At 33.5% G+C, this 21,956-nt stretch overlaps 1 protein-coding gene across 1 annotated transcript in view; it reads right to left on the bottom strand.

Moving 5' to 3' along the window:
* Positions 1–21,956, bottom strand: part of LOC118190766 (chitin synthase chs-2-like) — a 136,293-nt gene that overhangs the window by 89,810 nt on the left and 24,527 nt on the right. Inside the window, exon 2 of the mRNA XM_085823198.1 lies at positions 9,453–9,576. Coding sequence (XP_085679324.1) covers positions 9,453–9,553 — 101 coding nt within the window. The 5' untranslated portion in view covers positions 9,554–9,576. The remainder of the gene's footprint in view (positions 1–9,452; positions 9,577–21,956) is intronic.

Genomic DNA, 21,956 nt, shown 5'->3' with positions numbered 1-21,956 from the left:
CATTTTGGAAAACAAAGTGGGTTTGACTTAGAGAAACTTTAGTAAGCGAAACCAACTCATTAATTTCAGTATGTGTGAAGTGAAATTCCCGAAGCCTAGTTTCAAGACAATTTAGTGCTCCTTCGACCGGAACATTAGTAAACAATGATTTGACATCAAATGAAACCATAATGGAACGAAGTGGAGAAATATTTTTAAGTTTATCAATGACTTCAACAGAATTTTTTACAGTGTGAATATTGTTATCAAGTAGAGGAGAAAATCTGGAAACTAAATATTTGGCCAAAGGATATGAAGCAGTACCTATGTTGGAAACAATTGGTCGAAAAGGAATACCGGTTTTGTGGACTTTTGGAAGAGCATAAAGTCTAGCGGAATAAGTGATTTCTTCAACTGAGTTGGCAGAATGTGGGAAGATTTAATAGCACTTTTTACTTTCATGAGGTCCGAAGTTGAAGGATCTTTAGGGATCGAGCAGTATGGGCCTTCATTTATCAATTTAGAGACTCCAGTAATATATGTGTGTTTGTCCATAACAACGATCTGTCCGCCCTTATCAGCTTTAGAGATAATGATATTAGTATCAGAATGAATTTCACGTAAGATCTCATTTTCCTTTTTGATAAGATTAGAACCCAAAGATTTATTGTTAAAATTAACGTTATGAGTAATTAGGTGGCGGATTGTATCCTTCTGCGTTTCCGAAATTTTGGAGAATTTAAAGGCTTTCTCTATAGGGGCGATGATTTGAGGAATTGAAGGTTTAGATGTCTTTGAAAAGTTGAAATTATATTTTAATACTTTTAACTGATCCTCCAAAAGATTCCTATTGGAGATATTAACGATGGAGTTAACGTTTACAGTGGGAAGATCAGCTAGATAATTGGGACTATCCGACTGGTGTGTGAGTTTTTGGAATTTAGAAATGAGCACATTTTTATGCCGTTGACAAACGGTATCGGTTCTAGACCAGGATGTATGTTCAAATGAGGAAAAATTTTCAGTGGAATTAGCAATTTTTAAATGGAGGTAATATAATTCAAATTCAATTTTAGATAAACGTTTGCGTGTGTCCCTTATAATGTGACGAAGAAGTGCCAATTTGAATTTATGCAAAATTTTTGAAACGTGAACGGAAGCTTTAAGGCTACATTTCACATGTATAAATTTGGGAATGAAATTTTGATGTTTGCATTTAAGTAGAAACTGTAGATGATTCAAGAATTTCGTACGCTTAAGGCGTAACTTACAAAATCGGTTCCTGTCAGTGGACATATTGTGAAAAGGGCACAAGCAAGAAACAAGTGAACAAAAGAAATGTAATTCCGAAAGTCCAAACAAGTAATTACTTATAACATGAAAAAAACACCAATAAATAATGAAGACAATTTTCATCAACAAATGACCAAAAACATTCCAAAAGGAGAGAAACATCCAATACTGAAAACTAATAACCACGTGGAAAGAAGCAACGAAAGTCAAAATCGTGCACGTGGTAAACCGAAAAAATATAGAATTACCTCGAAAATGCCGGTTGATAGCATAAACCAAATCCGAAAAAATGATGGCCACGTGGAAAGAAGTAAATAAAATGGTGCACGTGGTAAAACAATAAACAGTAAAATATTCTCGAAAATGCCGGTTGATAGCACAAACTAGACAAGAAGAGAAACACGCTAATGTGGCAATCAAAATCGTAAAAAACAACCTTATATTTAGCGTAGGTATAATAAAACACTCAATCGATTTCGAGGGCAGCTAAAGGTCCCTCCTCATCAGGAGAAAGAAATACATAGAAAGAAGAAAATAGGAATCACAGAAACACGTGGTGCTTATCAGCACTGCACTTGGTTATAACTAGATTTTAATCAGAGTTGCACTGGCCGCCTACTTTTACTGAGCCAGGTTGTCTGATCAAGCATAAAGAAATATTAGCGAAGTTAAAATAGGGAGCGAGGGGCAAATGCACATTACGCTCAAAATCTGAACTTCAAATAATGGAAAGCAACCACTGAACGGATTTTTATACCCTCTGGTAGTACCAAGTGCGAGGAGGTAACGCCATTTATCGGCAAAAATAATTGAATTAAGACAGTAGAATTTTAAAGGCATTAGGAAGGACTGGATTCAAATCATTAACTAAACTTTCTAAATCTTTGTGAATGTGGAAAGCCTCAAGAAAATCCAATTCGCCTATGGAAGAAGCCTTTTGGATGATTTTTGCAGACCCAAAATCAAAATTATGGTTAAAAGTCCAGCTATGATACGCTATTGAAGACTTGTTAATTTCCCCTTTTTTGACATAAGATTCATGTTCCTTGATACGAAACTTCAACGCTCTTTTTGTTTGGCCAATATATCTTAAACCACACTGACATGATATACCATAAATTCCCCAAGAATTCAAGACAGAAACGCAATCTTTTAGAATCGAAGGGTGAATTTTATTAATAGGGGAGAAACCGACTTGAAAATTGAATTTCTGGAGAATCCGTGCAATTTTATAGCTAACAGAAGGATAAAATGGAAGCACGACAAGGTCATTCATATTATTTCTAACAGTGGAATGTCTTCTTTGATGGGAATCTGAAAATTTTTTGACGGCTTTATCAATAATCACGGGAGAAAATCCACGGTCAATCGCAACTGCTCTCAAATAATTAAGTTCATTGGTAAGCAAAGATTCAGAGGAACAAACTTTTAGCGCGCGGAAAACATAATAGTAAAAAGAAGCCATTTTTTGCTTAACAGGGTGGCATGACTTGGCATGGGGTGGTAAACAAACTGCAAAGGGTTTACGGTACACAGTGGTGCTAAAATCGGTTTCATTGCGGATTATAAGAATATCGAGGAAGGGGAGGGAATTGTTGGATTCAATTTCAAGAGTGAATTGGATGGCTGGATCAATTGAATTCATAATAGATAGAATCTCGGATAAATCCTCTTTATAACCGTCAAAAAGTACGAAAGTGTCGTCAACATACCGAATCCAAAGACGAAAAGATAATTTATCAAATAATTTCATCTCAAAATAGTGCATATAAATGTCAGCAAGTACCGGACTGAGAGGATTACCCATAGCCAATCCTTCAACTTGACGAAAATATGCATTTTGGAAAACAAAGTGGGTTTGACTTAGAGAAACTTTAGTAAGCCCCTCGCTCCCTATTTTAACTTCGCTAATATTTCTTTATGCTTGATCAGACAGCCTGGCTCAGTAAAAGTAGGCGGCCAGTGCAACTCTGATTAAAAGTCTAGTTATAACCACGTGCAGTGCTGATAAGCACCACGTGTTTCTGTGATTCCTATTTTCTTCTTTCTATGTATTTCTTTCTCCTGATGAGGAGGGACCTTTAGCTGCCCTCGAAATCGATTGAGTGTTTCATTATAAATACGCTAAATATAAGGTTGTTTTTTACGATTTTGATTGTCACATTAGCGTGTTTCTCTTCTAGTCTAGTTTGTGCTATCAACCGGCATTTTCGAGAATATTTTACTGTTTATTGTTTTACCACGTGCACCATTTTATTTACTTCTTTCCACGTGGCCATCATTTTTTCGTATTTGGTTTATGCTATCAACCGGCATTTTCGAGGTAATTCTATATTTTTTCGGTTTACCACGTGCACGATTTTGACTTTCGTTGCTTCTTTCCACGTGGTTATTGGTTTTCAGTATTGGATGTTTCTCTCCTTTTGGAATGTTTTTGGTCATTTGTTGATGAAAATTGTCTTCATTATTTATTGGTGTTTTTTTCATGTTATAAGCAATTACTTGTTTGGACTTTCGGAATTACATTTCTTTTGTTCACTTGTTTCTTGCTTGTGCCCTTTTCACAATATGTCCACTGACAGGAACCGATTTTGTAAGTTACGCCTTAAGCGTACGAAATTCTTGAATCATCTACAGTTTCTACTTAAATGCAAACATCAAAATTTCATTCCCAAATTCATACATGTGAAATGTAGCCTTAAAGCTTCCGTTCACGTTTCAAAAATTTTGCATAAATTCAAATTGGCACTTCTTCGTCACATTATAAGGGACACACGCAAACGTTTATCTAAAATTGAATTTGAATTATATTACCTCCATTTAAAAATTGCTAATTCCACTGAAAATTTTTCCTCATTTGAACATACATCCTGGTCTAGAACCGATACCGTTTGTCAACGGCATAAAAATGTGCTCATTTCTAAATTCCAAAAGCTCACACACCAGTCGGATAGTCCCAATTATCTAGCTAATCTTCCCACTGTAAACGTTAACTCCATCGTTAATATCTACAATAGGAATCTTTTGGAGGATCAGTTAAAAGTATTAAAATATAATTTCAACTTTTCAAAGACATCTAAACCTTCAATTCCTCAAATCATCGCCCCTATAGAGAAAGCCTTTAAATTCTCCAAAATTTCGGAAACGCAGAAGGATACAATCCGCCACCTAATTACTTTAACGTTAATTTTAACAATAAATCTTTGGGTTCTAATCTTAGCAAAAAGGAAAATGAGATCTTACGTGAAATTCATTCTGATACTAATATCATTATCTCTAAAGCTGATAAGGGCGGACAGATCGTTGTTATGGACAAACACACATATATTACTGGAGTCTCTAAATTGATAAATGAAGGCCCATACTGCTCGATCCCTAAAGATCCTTCAACTTCGGACCTCATGAAAGTAAAAAGTGCTATTAAATCTTCCCACATTCTGCCAACTCAGTTGAAGAAATCACTTATTCCGCTAGACTTTATGCTCTTCCAAAAGTCCACAAAACCGGTATTCCTTTTCGACCAATTGTTTCCAACATAGGTACTGCTTCATATCCTTTGGCCAAATATTTAGTTTCCAGATTTTCTCCTCTACTTGATAACAATATTCACACTGTAAAAAATTCTGTTGAAGTCATTGATAAACTTAAAAATATTTCCCCACTTCGTTCCATTATGGTTTCATTTGATGTCAAATCATTGTTTACTAATGTTCCGGTCGAAGGAGCACTAAATTGTCTTGAAACTAGGCTTCGGGAATTTCACTTCACACATACTGAAATTAATGAGTTGGTTTCGCTTACTAAAGTTTCTCTAAGTCAAACCCACTTTGTTTTCCAAAATGCATATTTTCGTCAAGTTGAAGGATTGGCTATGGGTAATCCTCTCAGTCCGGTACTTGCTGACATTTATATGCACTATTTTGAGATGAAATTATTTGATAAATTATCTTTTCGTCTTTGGATTCGGTATGTTGACGACACTTTCGCACTTTTTGCCGGTTATAAAGAGGATTTATCCGAGATTCTATCTATTATGAATTCAATTGATCCAGCCATCCAATTCACTCTTGAAATTGAATCCAACAATTCCCTCCCCTTCCTCGATATTCTTATAATCCGCAATGAAACCGATTTTAGCACCACTGTGTACCGCAAACCCTTTGCAGTTTGTTTACCACCCCATGCCAAGTCATGCCACCCTGTTAAGCAAAAAATGGCTTCTTTTTACTATTATGTTTTCCGCGCGCTAAAAGTTTGTTCCTCTGAATCTTTGCTTACCAATGAACTTAATTATTTGAGAGCAGTTGCGATTGACCGTGGATTTTCTCCCGTGATTATTGATAAAGCCGTCAAAAAATTTTCAGATTCCCATCAAAGAAGACATTCCACTGTTAGAAATAATATGAATGACCTTGTCGTGCTTCCATTTTATCCTTCTGTTAGCTATAAAATTGTACGGATTCTCCAGAATTTCAATTTTCAAGTCGGTTACTCCCCTATTAATAAAATTCACCCTTCGATTCTAAAAGATTGCGTTTCTGTCTTGAATTCTTGGGGAATTTATGGTATATCATGTCAGTGTGGTTTAAGATATATTGGCCAAACAAAAAGAGCGTTGAAGTTTCGTATCAAGGAACATGAATCTTATGTCAAAAAAGGGGAAATTAACAAGTCTTCAATAGCGTATCATAGCTGGACTTTTAACCATAATTTTGATTTTGGGTCTGCAAAAATCATCCAAAAGGCTTCTTCCATAGGCGAATTGGATTTTCTTGAGGCTTTTCACATTCACAAAGATTTAGAAAGTTTAATTAATGATTTGAAGTCCAATCCAGTCCTTCCTAATGCCTTTAAAATTCTACTGTCTTAATTCAATTATTTTTGCCGATAAATGGCGTTACCTCCTCGCACTTGGTACTACCAGAGGGTATAAAAATCCGTTCAGTGGTTGCTTTTCATTATTTGAAGTTCAGATTTTGAGCGTAATATGCATTTGCCCCTCGCTCCCTATTTTAACTTCGCTAATATTTCTTTATGCTTGATCAGACAGCCTGGCTCAGTAAAAGTAGGCGGCCAGTGCAACTCTGATTAAAAATCTAGTTATAACCACGTGCAGTGCTGATAAGCACCACGTGTTTCTGTGATTCCTATTTTCTTCTTTCTATGTATTTCTTTCTCCTGATGAGGAGGGACCTTTAGCTGCCCTCGAAATCGATTGAGTGTTTCATTATACCTACGCTAAATATAAGGTTGTTTTTTACGATTTTGATTGTCACATTAGCGTGTTTCTCTTCTAGTCTACTTCCTTTTTACTTCGTACAAGAAAGTAAAAATGACAATGAAATGTGCCAATCTCTGAAAAGCAGTGACATAAGAAATACGATGAAAAATTGTTGCCAAACCTATATTTCTAAAAGAATGAAACTATTCAAAATGATGCTATTACATCAAAAATCCATCAACAACAATAAGACAGGAAAAGTGTTGCCAAAATCACATTGTTAAAGATGTGAGATGTGAGAAGTGTACTCGGAAGCTTCATTTAAAAATTTTTTTTAAATACAAAATATTATCATTTTTCCAAAGTTCTTTTTGTAAAAGCAGTCGCGAAGATGAAAGTTTAACGTGTCCAAAAATGAAAGAAAAATAAACTTTTAAAAAAAAATCCTGTTGAAAAGGTGTTAAGCTCCCTTTGTTAAGGTATCCGACTACGTTCGGAGCACTTTTTTTCAAAAAAGCAGTATAAGTATACTATAAACAAATTTTCTCATTTATTATCTACAGAGATTAATTATGCAATATCAAAATGTAATATATTCTATTATTATCCTGCAAAAAATATTAAATTTACGTTAAATTTTAAGCAAATTTTAAAACAATTTGAAACATTCTATACGAAAAAATATTAAAGTTATATTAAAAAAAGTCATAGAATAATAAATTACATGCTTTTCCTAGGGAATGACATAGGGTTTTAAAAATATCAGAATCTTGAAATTTTTTTATGACATTTTCGATAAGTTCACAATGTTATTATTTAAATAACAAGCCACAATTTCAAAAATATTTAACATATAAATATTCTGGTATGTCATTCCCTAGATAATTATATATAGATTAAACATACAACGTTTCATAAAAATAAAGTAATAATAATTTGATTTATCTTGCACCAAGTGAGCCTGTTTTTAGAAAAAATAGATTTTGAGAAAAATACATTTAAAGTTCAAAATGCTTTATTTTTATTATTAAATCTTTATCCAGATACCTAAACCTCCCTATATCTATAGGTTATACCTTCTTTTTGTTCAACCTTATTTGTTTTTCTGTTTATATTCAGCCTGTTTGTTTTTTGTGGCAATTTTTACTCTGGGTAGTGAGTGACATTTTGATTTACTCATTCGCTCCATGTCGAGCTTACTAAATCTTTCGACTGTATATTCACCATGTTGTCTACTTATATAATTTAAAATATCTAGTAAGCCTAAAAGCCCTCTAGTATATAACAGCTACATGTGTCAAGTGTATAACAGGTACATATGCCTCCAATTTAAGAGTTTGTAATTCCAGAATGGCAACCATCGGTATAAATTTCCATAAAATGTCATTAAAATTTTGTTTGCATTTTGTGTCTTCCTTTTTTATAAAGCACTTTTAAAAGAACTGCTGCTCACATAGTTTTATATACGTTCTGAAGAATATTAATTACATTCTTTGGGCCAGTCCTTTGAATTTGTTTTTATACACTATTCTAACTGATACAGGTAACTGATATTTACAAAAAATGTCTGGTCCATCTGGGCACTGACCATGTATAGGTATATTTGCACTAGAAAAAGTGTGAAAAAAATGGAGCAATTACAGCACTTTCCATTCATTGTTCCTGATTCTAACTCCATTTTGAAATTTGTCAATAAAGACATCATTAGTGAGCGAAATTGACCCCTCCATCAAGATAATTTTGTTTTCCCTTCAATTTTCTAACTCTGGAACGGGGCTTCTGAATATGACTTACGCGTTCATATTTGGTGACACTACTTAAATATAAATATCTTTTACGTCACAAATCACTTTCAAAAACATCGCCTGCCGATGAGAAGCATTTTAATTTTAGTTCGCTCGATGGGAATTGCTTTATTAATATTATTCTCTATTTCCTTCGCAACACGTTTCTTACGCATTTTGCTTCGATTTTTTTATCACCCTTTATTATACTTTTAACTCGAATGTTATTAAAAATAATCAAAGACTAAGATAAATCTAACTGCAGTATGCAATGCGTCGAATCAAGTCAAACTCATATGCTAGCGAGGACATAACGCTTTCAACAGGTAATTAATAAAAATATTGCAATTGGAAATAATTTCATTTTCCTGCACAGATTACAGATAAGATTCTATTAATTCCCTCTCTTTAAAAGTCTTTACATTACATTTACAAGATAAATTATTTATGTCCATTTCTAGCTCTTTTCAACTCTTTGAATGCGCACTTTTGATGATTTAAATGCCCATTTCTGGTTTTTGCGTTTTTATGAAATCCTTAATATCTCGGTTTCTAATTAACGTAGAAACAAAAGCAGATTAGTGTTGTAAAGCTAAATAAACAATCTATCCACTGAACGAATAAAAGAAAATTGCCATTTTTTGCCAAAATTGGCCTTTTTAACGTGTTCGGATACCTTAAATAAATTCGTATTTAATCGTTTGATTGAAACACGAAATTTATTTTAAGTTCGTAAAATAGCTAAGTGCCTAGTTTCATGACGATGTGAAAATGGAGTGTGTAGAGTAACATCTCGCTTTCCTATAGCCCATTATGTCTCAAAATGACGTGATTTCGTCACAAAACATAAAATAAACAAAATTGAATCCGAATTTCGAAAAAATCGCTTCGAGGTGCACTGGCCCTTGTCTAGATGCACCTATATACCAAATTTCGTAGCCGTGGATCTATTAGCTTACGCGCAGCGCGAACAAAAGACACACACCGAGACAGACTCTTTCTTTTATTATATGTAGAGAAGATGTACTTGGATAATAATACATGAATAAGATAGAACACTTTTACTGGTCACACTATTTCAGAAACTTCAAGAATTAACATTTCAAAGTCCTTTGCAAAAAATGGTATCATTTTTTTATATTATACAGAATAAAATTTGGTACAAAGGATCTTACTTGTCGTACGGATTTTCTACTAAGGGTGTTTTTTCATCATTGTCGTCCTCCGATTCGTCATCTGTGAGAGCAAGATTGTTATTCCGGCTCACAGGCGCCATCCTGCTCGATTAACGTATACAACCTGTAAGAAATAGCAGCTCTTAAAAACCGTAACGTAATATAGAACACAACAAGAGAGAAAAGGTAGAACACTGGAAAAGAAGAATATTGTAATTAACATGATTATTACGTATTAGTACAATTTCTTTGCTATCGCTGGATTTTCAACCCTTAATGTTTTTCCTTTGTTATGACAGAAATGTACGCAATTATACTCACTAAATGAAAGAGAAGCAAATAAGTGTAAGTGAAATTCATGAACAAAGCATGAACTTCTGATTTTTAGCTTGGTTTCAGAATTTACTCCAAAAATTCGCGCAAAAATAAAATAAAATAAAATAAAATAAAATAAATAAATAAATAAAATAAAAATAAAAATAAAAATAAATAAATTATACTTATAATAATAATAATAACTGAAACCTTTCAGATCTTATATTACACCCAAAGGAGCGTTTTTTAACGTTTTGTTAGTTACCTTTATTTATTAAATATCATGTTCGTCGTACTTAAACCATAAAATTCAATTCCACAGCAATATCACAAAATAATTTTAAAAGAGCATATCTTTAGAATTTTCGATACTCAGTCACGCGCGCTGGAGATAAATAAATGTCCCCCCCCCCGCACAGTGTTGCCATTACTCGCTTTGAAATAGTTGAGTTTGTTAATAAAAAAATCGTTAAAGTTTTACAAAATATGAAATCGATAATAAAACAGATTCCAAATTTCAAATTTGGTCTTCCACATGCCCATATTCGTAGAAGGATTACGTCCTTCAAAATTCGATGGCTCTATACCGTTGTTTTATCACAATGCGAGAAATATACATATATTTATGCAGATTTTTCATTATTTAATTTCTTCAAATATAATGCAGGACTCTAACATTTGGTGGCAACAGTTTGAGAAGTGAAATTGACATTTATAATGATTCAACGCAAAATCGCAAAACGAAAGCAACAGTCCCTCAGGGACAAAGCCCTTTTGGACTAATAAATAAAAATAAATTAATTAATTAATTTCTTTCAGCATTTGTTTCTTTTAACGGGTGGTCGCCGGAAAGCAATCAAAAACAAAACCTGTTGCTAAAAATAGTATTGCCTAGCGTAATTTGGATATTTCACACCAGTTTTCTTAGACAGCCGTATATTCATATATAAAACATTCTATTAGTAAATAATTAATTGAAAAAGAAAAAAAACTGAAAGCTTTCAGATTATTTTATTAAATATTCTGTGTTCCTCGCACTTAAATGATAAAACTCAATTCAACAGCAATATCGCTAAATAATTTAAAAAGAGCATATCTTTCGAATTTCCAATACATAGTCTCGCGCGCTGGAGATAAAAATGGTTTGGTGAGCGAAGCCCTATGAAATCTTCCCGTTGCACTGTAATAATTGCTTCTCTAACTCTCTTTGAACCCGAACGAAAAAGAAATCCTGTCTTGCAGTGAATCATTCTCTATTAAGACATTTATTTTCAGAAAGAACTCAGTTTCTTGTTGAAGACAATTTAATAATACATATATGCTTAAATATAGACGAAACAGTAAGTGCTTTAGCAGCGGATTTCAATGCCAGAAAATCAGCAGCTGTAGATAATTATTACAGTCATATATTTGTCGACGTTAAGAACTTTCTCATCAGAGTCTTCCAAAAATTATTAGACCATTGTGCCAATGACGTTTCGTTACGCCATGATGAGTACATCATCCACTCGCCTTACCCCTGAGCGAAACAATTGGGTCTTCAATCTTCATTACCGACCTGCGTATAGCCGTTTCTTATTCAGCTTAACCAGATCTTTGACTTATCTCCTAAATTTAATTAATTTGTAACTGCTTAACAAATTGAGTAATTAAAAAAAAATCTGAAACGTTTAAGATTTTAAATTGCGTCCAAAGGGGCGTTTTTTTTTTTTTTTTTTTTTTTTTTTTTACGTTTTGTGTGTTACCTTTACTTATTAAATATCATGTTCTTTGCACTTAAACCATAAAATTTACTTCAATATAAATTAGGCAAAATACTTTTAACCCTTTCACAACCAGTTTTTTCTTTAAAAAAAAAAAGATAAATTAGGGGTTTATTAGGTAAAATAAAGTAGAAATAGCAATATTCTGCCCAATTATAAGCAAAAATTTACTGTAAGGGCCATTTTGGAGGTGGGACATATGTGTCCCACTGGTCTTATTAGTTGGGACACATGTGTCCCATTGGGGTTGAAGTGACAATATAAAACATAGTGAAAAGTTCAGTTTTCTAGTTCTAAATGAATTTCACAATACTTTTGAAACAGTTTTATCAGAAAACACCTACCTACACAACATTATTTATGAAATTTCTATGTATGGTACATTGCAAAACAGTTTTTACATAGTGCAATTTTACACATGGCGCAAACAGTTTTTGTTCGGGTTTCTTTATTTTGTTTGGCACAGCGGGCACATCTTCTTCTTGTTGGCCCTTCTAATGGCAAATGATCTCCAACATTCAACATCAGTTTTGTTGCATTTGACGGTCGACCTGATTTCTTCCTCTTGACAATTGCATTTTCTTTGCCATGAGCAATCATTAATTCGGCTAGGGGGACAATGTATTGCAAGAGAGGTATTTTCCTATGTTTGGTTTCTTGAAACAATATGTGTGCATTCACAACAGCTGTCATCAAAAGTTTATAAAATACTTTTTTCCACCATTTTGTAGATCTTCTGTCAAAATCATATAGGCATATCTTTTGATCAGACAAATCTACTCCTCCCATAAATCTATTATAGTCGGCAATAGCGGTAGGACAATTTGTCATTACTTTTTCTCCATCTTTCTGCTTGCGTTTTACTTGTATGACATCAGGTCCGTGGCAATTACTCAGAATCAGAACTTCCTTTGAATCTTGCCATCTTGCTGCAAGAGTTCCTCTTCTATTCTGGAGAAATTCTGAATCACCTTTTTGAAGTTTTTTGTCAGAGAATTTTGGCATGTCTTTTCTACGAGAAATACAAGTACCTACAGAAGGAAAGGATATGTTATCCAATAAGTTTACACTTGTAAAAAATCTATCAAATGTAAGTGTAACATCTGGGTTACGTATTGTTGAGGAAAGTTTTAGAACAACTCTTTTTCCAAGTATTGTACCCTCATGATCTGTATTATCCATGTCTTTGCCAGAATATATATTGAAGTCATAGGTGTAGCCCGTAGCAGCATCACATCTCTCCCACACTTTGATTCCCCGTTTTATTGGCTTTAGGGGTAAATACTGCTTTAGGCTAGAACGACCTTTGAATTTAGCCATGGATTCATCGATGCTTTGAAAGGGACTATCTTCGCGAGCTTGCATAAATGTCCTTATGAAACATGCCACCACTTCATCCATATAATATGTCTTTGGAGCATTCGCATCTTTTTCTGGATCATTGAAGTACATTTTTGCAAAGAGCAATAGGCATCTGTTACGGGAAATCGCATTTTTGATAGCTTCGTTTCCCAATGAAGAATTGCTGGACCAATAATCTGAAAAGTTCGGTACTTGATTATACGACATGACAAGCATAACTCCCAACACAAGCATAATTTCTGAAGGGTCTGTGTCAGGAATATCTACTTTTTTTTCATGTCTCAGTATTTCAAGGCGCTGGTTGGTACATTGAGAAATAAAAATAAGAAGACTTCGTGGAAATACACATGAGAAACATTCTAATTCATTAGAGGATCTGTTGATTTTGGCCAGTATTGCAGTTGGACGGTCTTTAGATACATGGAGCCGTGGCTCAAAATTTGGACCAACATTTGACCAAATGGCAGGATCAGTAGGTTTTGAAATAATTTTTTTTTATGTTTATTTTTTGCCTTGCACTTATATTTTGATACCTGCTCCGCTTCATCGGGTGAGAAATCATCAGAGTCCGAGTCAACGGAGGGTTCTGATGAATGCTCAAGACATGACAGCTTTCGTTTCGGTGCCCTTGATGTTCCTGAATTTTCTCTCAATTCTTCACAGCTATCACTGTCTGAGGAACTAGGGACATATTCCTTGTCTATATCTGAATCGTCCAATTCATCACTTGAATCCGGTTCATTCAATAATTTAATTATTTCTTCCTTTGTCAATCCCTTCCTGCGATTCATGATATTGCTATGCCTAAAAATACAGAAATGACCACTTTGAGAATGAGGCATAGATATATTTCAATAACCACTGGGACAATAATGTCCCAATAAAACAGACCATTGGGACATATATGTCCCATAATATTATTTTTTTTTTCAAAATCTACAATGAAAATTCACTTACTTCAAATAAACTGCTTGATATGGCAAAAATAGACGAAAATCACATACAACGAAAACAGCACGTGTGTCCACTCATGTATCTTCGCCTAAAATGGCTGCCAGAATGTCCAAACTTTCCCGCTTGTTAAAACTGTTACGATAAAACAAAGAGCTCACAGGGCACTAGTGTCATCTATCGAGAAAAAATTACACTAAAAGGTAGATGTAATCACAGGAAACCAGTGGGACACTCGCGGCAATAAATTTTACGCTTGTTTTTCCCATTGGGTGATTTGGAAACATTTGCGGGACATATATGTCCCGGTGGGGCCGAAAGGGTTAAAATGAGCCTATCTTTAGAATTTTCGATACACAGTTCGACGCGCTGGAGATAAAAAGGTCCCCCCCCCCGTTAGAGTATTGCCATTGCTCGCTTTTAAATCGTTGAGTTTGTTCCTGAAAAATTCGTTAAAGTTTTAGAAAATATGAAATCGATTATAAACAAATTCCAAATTTCAAATTTGGTCTTCCACATGCCCATATTCATAGGAGGATTACGTCAATCAAAATTGGATGGCTCTATGCACCGTTGTTTTATCACAATGCGAGAAATGTAGATACATTTATGCAGATTTTTCATTATTCGATTTCTTTAAATATAATGCAGGACTCTAAGATTTTGTGGCTATAGTTTGAAGGTTTGTTACTCGACATTTATAGGAGTCCGACGCAAAATGCCAAAACGAAAGTAATAGTCCTTCGGGACTCAAATCCCCTTGGACTAATAATAAAAGCATTTTTAAACGTAAATCTTTATTTCATTTTAGATTATATATATAACCAATATAAATCAAAATACATTTAATTTGCAATAAATGAGATTTATTGGTGTTGCAATAAATGAAAGATGTTTCTAACATTCTATACGTCTACCTCGTATAGAAATGCTCTGTGCAATCTATGGCAGTCTGCATTTTTTTACCCCTTATTTGTTTTCTGGAAAATACTGTTTTATTTGTCGAAACAGAACAGTTAATGGTTAAAAATAAAATTATCTTAACTTCATATAAATTCTCTAATGTTAGAATATAAGCGGTTTACCCAGAAAGTAAATGATTTTTAAATATGAAAATCTTATTATCCCTAACAGTTCACTCCTCTTGTAACCCATTTTTCTGTTAGCTTGGTTTCTGTTAGCTTGAGGCCCTCATTCATTAAGTTGAAACATTATTGTTCAACGAAGTATAATCGCAAATGAAACTGTGATGGATTTGACTTCGAAAATAAATGACACAAGTCCTTATCAGGAGTTTTCAAAGAAGCATGTACGAGGAAACAAGGAAACAATAAATATACATTTTGGGAATATTCTACTTAAACAAATGTTTAACAGAAACTGTAACAAGAAAAAAAAAAAAAAAAAAAAAAAAACCAAAACTTTCCTTGGCGATTTAAATTAACCTTTGCCTCTTTAACATCAGACTAGTCTCTATAGTAGTAGGTTCAGACTAGTTTGATAGATCTATAAGGAAATCTTCCTATCTCCTAGTGACCCACTTCATTTGTGCCTAGCTATTTCTTTATTTCCTGAAATTTTACTAAGTGACGGTCTACAGTAATTGCTTGAAACCTCCATTGTTCTCTATATTTAAGATCTAACCAATCATAGATTACGAAAACTACAATTTACCAGTACCAAATATAGATACCCAAAACTGCATTAATTAGAATTCAGATTAAAGTATTTTTGTTTTAATATCAGTTAATGCAATAATAAAGCAAAATTCAGCTTAACTGATTCTTAATCATTTAAAAAAATACATACTTTTTATCAATTTGAATGCCTATGAAAGATCTATTGCTGTATTAAATTAGTCTACAGGACCATAATGCATTTTGCTTTTGTTCGTCACAAAACAGTCTATTTCAAACTTCTGAATCGTTTATAAAACGTTGTAAAATGTGGCAATTAAGGTAAACAAAACATCTCTGAGGGAGGAACAAAACGATAAATTCATCTGATTCTGAATTAGAGAATCAGTTATCCAATGTATATAATTTGATTGACAGAATTCGTCTGGTCGATGAAGTTAAACCAGATTTCACTTCTCAACATAGATTCGTGAGACGTAAATGTTGCCAAATTTCTTAACCCAAAAGGACTCAAACTTTTATCACACGTTGCTTCTAACTTTATGATCTTTGTATTCGTCATTTATTAGTCCAAAAGGGCAATTTGCCCTGAAGAACTATTATTTTCGTTTTGACATTTTGCGTTGATTCACTATAAATGTTCGATTCACTTTTCAAATTATTGCCACCAAATATTATCACCTTGTATTATATTTAAAGAATTAAATAATGAAGAATCTGCATGCAATCTGTTATGTAGGTTTCTCGCACTGTGGTAAAACAACGGTACCCAGAGCTATCCAATTTTGAATAACATACGTTTCCACCCGAATGTGGGCATCTGGAAGACCACATTTGGAATATGGAATGTGCTTTATTATCTATTTCATATTTTGCAAAACTTTAACGAAATTTTTGATTAACAAACTCAACCATTTAAAAGCGAGCAGTGGCAACACTCTATGAGGAAAAAAAAAAACTTTTTATCTCCAGCAGGCGGAACTGTGTATCGGAAATTCTAAAGATATGCTCATTTTAAAATTATTTTGCGTTATTGCTGTTGGACTTAATTTTATGGTTTAAAGGGCGAAGAACATGATATTTAGTAAATAAAGATAACGCACAAAACGTTAAAAAAAAAAAAAACGCCCCTTTAAACGTAATTTAACATCTGAAACCTTTCTGAATTTTTTTTAAAGTTTGCGCTTTAAAATTGTGCTTAAAAATAAAATATATGTCATTACGAAAAAGCGACAAAAATGTCTGTATATTTGTATAGCCTAAATTGCCTAAATGGGTTTTAGGAGTTGTCTAAAAATCTCTTTTCTTACGTATTTAAAACTAAGTTAGATTATGGAAACTGCATTGCTGGTAATATACAACTTGAAGTATTTCCGCCTTAGAAAACCATTAATGTATGCTATGCTCAATTTTGGAAGCCGAACGTAAAACATAGCCGTGGATCGCATCCGAAAGCAGCTAAATTTACAGTTTAAGATTTGTTTATTTTATGTGAAAATGAAAGCACAGTTTAATTACTTAAAATAAGAAAAAAAAATATAGGTGTAAGTGTATACATAAAATAGGGGGAAAATGTTAAGCTAAGATATCAAATAAATTTATTTTTAAGGCACAAAATGCAAACAAAATATTTCATGAATGTGATATTTTAATATTTATACATGTTATATAGGCGGAGATAAAATTAAAACCATCATACGCCCTTTCGTGTAAGATTTCTATAGGTAACACAAGTACGGAATCGTATACAAAATACTAGACATATAAATTAAAACTGGAAACACTGATTTACTTATTATAAAATAATTTTAAGGCATTTTCTGATCGATTTCAATTAAAATAAATTTGATTATTTTGCTGGTTGTGGCATTTTAGAGTGTTAAATAAATAAAGCTATGGAATGTGGTCCGGATATCCTATCAAATTACAAACACTGTTTCGAATTTTAGGCTTAAATTTTAATACAAATTAATTTAAAAAGCTTTCAAGAGCTTCCCGAAAAGGATATAAAAACTGTTTATAAAACATACGTTTTTTTCGAGCTTATCGTTATATGTATCAGTTATTAAATTAAAAGATGCTAGATAAATACTATTCCTAGAAATGTTTGATTGCACAAAAAATAAACATAAATCTTTAAATATCAATCTTACTGATTGCAGTAAATGTAATCTTTCTGTTTTATTAGCTACTAAAATTCTACATTATGGATTTTTCCTCATTCTAAGCGATTTTCATCTTTTAAAAGCAATATTTTTATGCTTTCTAAAAACACATCCCTTTCATTAGTAAAAATGCATACCATATGAATAGTGCGGACGCCTTCGAGATGTGAAAAACGAGCAATGACCTCGCCAGAACACGAACCATGGACCTCTCGAATTGGCGTTGAGCGTGCTGACCACTACACCACGAAACCATGCTAAGAAAGCAGCAGAAATATCTTATATACTCCCCCTTTTAAAGGGGGATTAGGGTACCCAATCACCAAATCCTGGAGGTGGAGAATCATCATCCACCGCCTTTTTAGTTCGGGAGCCACTGTAGAGACATTAAGTATTTTTTGAAAGCAGGAAATATGAAAAATCAGCAAATAAGCAATGCCCCCGCCGGGACTCGTATCCCGTACCTTTCGAATTCGTGTCGAGCATGCTGACCACTACACCACGAAGGCATGCTAAGAAATGCAAAAGAAATGTCTTATACTTTTACCACTACAACGTTCTGGAAAAGATGAAATAAGTAAGCGGCCAAGATATACAGTAGTTGCCAATTTGGGAGGTTAGCTTCGTAAAGGTTTTGAAAGGAAAATAACTTATATTTATCATATCATTCAGCTCGAATTCATTCGAAATTAAATTTACGTAAAGACGTCCCCATGCAAGACCAAACATACCTTTTCAGATCAGATAATTGTTTGCATTCTTAAGTGCGAGTATCCTTATCATTCGTTTTCTCTTTCTATCTTGAAGCAAATTTAGAAGGAAGAACTTAGTTTGTCTCTTTGTAATGACGTTTGTGGGCCTGAAAAGACTTTCAACAAACAGATGAGGCCTGATGATGACTGCTCAGGGTAAAGGCTTTTATTACTTCAATAATATGGCAACACAAAAGGGTGACTGAGAAGTCACAGAATACTAAATTTGCATTAGAGACAGAAAATGGGATAAAAGCAAGAAAAGTACATGCTTATAAGGTATTTCTCCAGATTCCTTAGCGTGCCTTCGTATGGAAGTGGTCTGCACGCTTGACGCGAATTCAAGAGATCCGTGGTTCGAGTCCCAGCGAGCGCATTGCTCATTTTTCAACCAGCAGCTCACACTTCATTCTTCACAGATAGCATGAGCGTTTTGAATGCGCTGAATTCCCTTCCTCCAAAACATCCGCACACGGCAGCACTTATTTCCGCAGAATTTGCAAAAAGGCTCCTCAAGACAACATTCCAAGAGACATGGTCATCAAGATGGCAGAAAGAAGAGACAGGAAGATTTACTTACAACATCTTCCCAATACCTTCTGTCAAGAGGCTCAAATGCAACCGACTCTTCCTCCAGGCCTGTACCGACCACGGGCAATTCCCAGCGTATTACAGACGATTCCTCAGACGGGATGTCAACTGTTCTTGCGGTTTTCGCGGGGAAGATGAGGACGCACTTCATTACCTGCTCTCCTGCCCTCTGATAGAGCACCTTCGACAGCAGTTCTTTCCTTCCGACTACATCACATATCCTGTGAATATTCTGTTCATGGACTATTACTGCAACAAGGGCATCTTAGAGATAAGGAAGCAAGTGAATGAAAATAATTATATGCAAGAAACTAAAAATTAATGTAAAATGTAGAAAGGCGGTCTAACCGTCAGATTGCTAGCAATGACTAAAATAACTTCCTAAGCCTGTAGTGCCATTAACTTAGTTTGGCGGAACAAGTTAAGTAAAGTGACCATATCTTTCTTGCTTCGAAATAACCTAATGTCTCTACAGTGGCGCCCGAACTATAATGATTCTCCACCACCACGATTTGGCAAGTGGGTCCCGTAATCCCCAGTCGCCCTTTAAAAAGGGATGTATATAAGGTATTTCTCCCGCCTTCTTAGCGTGCGTTCGTGGTGTAGTGGTCTGTACGCTCGATGCGAATTCGAGAGGTCCGTGGCTCGAGTCCCGGCGAGGGCATTGCTCATTTTTCATCTTTCTTGCTTCGAAATAGCCTAATATCTCTACATTCTAACAGTTCAAGTGCTTGATTCACGATGCCTTTGGTTGCTAATACGAGAATCTACAGATCTAGGTACATGATATTGAAATTTAAAAACAAGTAACTAAAACATGTCAAGAAGCAAGTAAAATAAATCCCTGTCGCCTCCTTCCCGCACAAACGTCTGTATATGTGGTTTTACTTCCTGAGATATCTTTCTTTCCAAATGAAAACCAAATAAACTAATTATCTGATACATCTGTAAACGACAAATCAATAGTTCAGAACATAATGCGATCGCTGAGAAAGTTGTAACCCAACCATGAAAAGGGCAAACAAAATAGTAGAGTATACAAAGAGAGTCATTTTAAAAGCGAACAGGTTTGATGTTGATTCCTAAGGAATCTGTCGAATTTTTGGAGCTCAGAGGAAAAATAAATAATAAATTATACCTGGAATTCGTGAACATTACTTATGAATCATTAGGGAGGGCGCGACAAAAAATGCTGTAATTATTGGTGATTGATGGAGAACCGTTCCTAAACACAATCCTCTGCATGTTAGCCTTGCATAGAGAAATTCAAATGGAAACCGAAATCTATGAATGTATATTATAAATTGTGATTTATGAGTACATTAAAATGACTTAGATACTTTTTTGAAACGAATACAAATGGCTCTAGGTGACATAAGAAATTCACAACGAGAAACTTAGCGTTAGTCTTCAAAGCTTTTTATCTACTGCTATCTTATACCATAATTAGAAAAATGTTTTAATGTAAGTAGCTGCAAATACTTCATAATTTTTTCTTTCTTTTTAGTAATACAATAAATAAATAAAAATATAGATTTCTAGATAGCAATATGATAACAAAAAACTCAGCAATGTTCCAATTCAAAGTATTAACGCCTCATTCAAGCCCCGCCTCTTCAATACCCAGTCGCGTAGGTTAATTAATTCGCTTTAGATTAAGAGGACAGGAACAAATACTTCAAATAAAGTTTGGGTATAATTTATAATAAACAAATACTTTATCCAAAGCTTGCAAAGGTAATTCCACAGGTAAGACAAAGTGTAAAATTTTAAGTTAATTAAATTTTATTAGGATGGTGAAATCATAAAACTTAATTTATTTTCTTTTGACTCTTAGAAAAAAAATTCTTACAACTTTTCATAAAATATTCCAGTCCATCATGTGCATTGGGAAATATTCTAGTTTATATGGAGACACGAAATATTTTAGGCAGGGCTTAATTTCTAAAAGTAGAAGTGCCGGAGCCCTATGAAAGACCATCACGAAAGAGAAACAAGAGTAAATAAATAAACAAAATGACTATTAAAAAATATGATTTTAATAGTCATTTTGTTTATTAATAATTTAAAATTTATTATTATTAAATTTATTATTTTGTTTATTATTTAAATTTATTATTTTGTTTATTAGTAATTTAAAAATTAAATAGTTAATGAGTATCGAATTAATTAATAATTATTTAATTGACATTAATGACTAATATATATTAATTATTATTTAACTTGTAATTATTGTTTAATTAATTCACAATTTATTATTATTTATTAAAATAATTAAGGATTAAAGTAATTAAATAATTAAAATTAAATAAAATGTAAAGAGATAAATTAAAATTAAATAAGCAATTTTTTATATAATTTTATTGCTAAAAGTAAAATTTTGCTAGATCAAATTTTTGCTAAAATAATTGTTCGGCTTCATAAAAAGGTGCGGGAGCCTTCTTATTTAGGGCTCCGCAGCGCTCCGGCTAGAATTAAAATATATCCAAAAAACTAAGAAGTACCGGATCGGGCGCAATTTAAGCTCTGATTTTAAGAAAAAATAGAACACATTATATATACATTAGATACGCATATTTATGCCCAATATAAATGCATAGCTATAAGTGAAGAAAATCTACCGGACATATGATAGTAAATTAAGCAATTTTTGTTTTTTAATTTCTAATTTAACTTCCTGTTTTATTCACGTGACTATAACATACAGGAAAAAGATTTCTACAGAAGGTCTTGGTCAGCATTCGAAAGAAGCCGCAGCGATTTGTGAAATAATGAAGTAATTTATTTATACTTTTTACTAGGATTTGTAATTGCGAGAGCATTCGAGGAAATCCTTTTATTTACCTCTTTCAAAATCGGAAATCGAAAATTTTCAATATTTGAAGTTTGAAAGAATTTCGGAATTACTTATAATGATCATCGTAGCCCGCAACTTTCACGCAAAGTTTCACAACTGAAAGCAAATGAA

This window comes from Stegodyphus dumicola, chromosome 1, assembly GCF_044657685.1.
Source record: "Stegodyphus dumicola isolate Sdum_Otavi_A_Nest chromosome 1, ASM4465768v1".
In the NCBI taxonomy this organism is placed as follows: domain Eukaryota; kingdom Metazoa; phylum Arthropoda; class Arachnida; order Araneae; family Eresidae; genus Stegodyphus; species Stegodyphus dumicola.
Note: the sequence above shows the minus strand (reverse complement) of the source record. Positions and strands in the feature narration are given on the sequence as shown.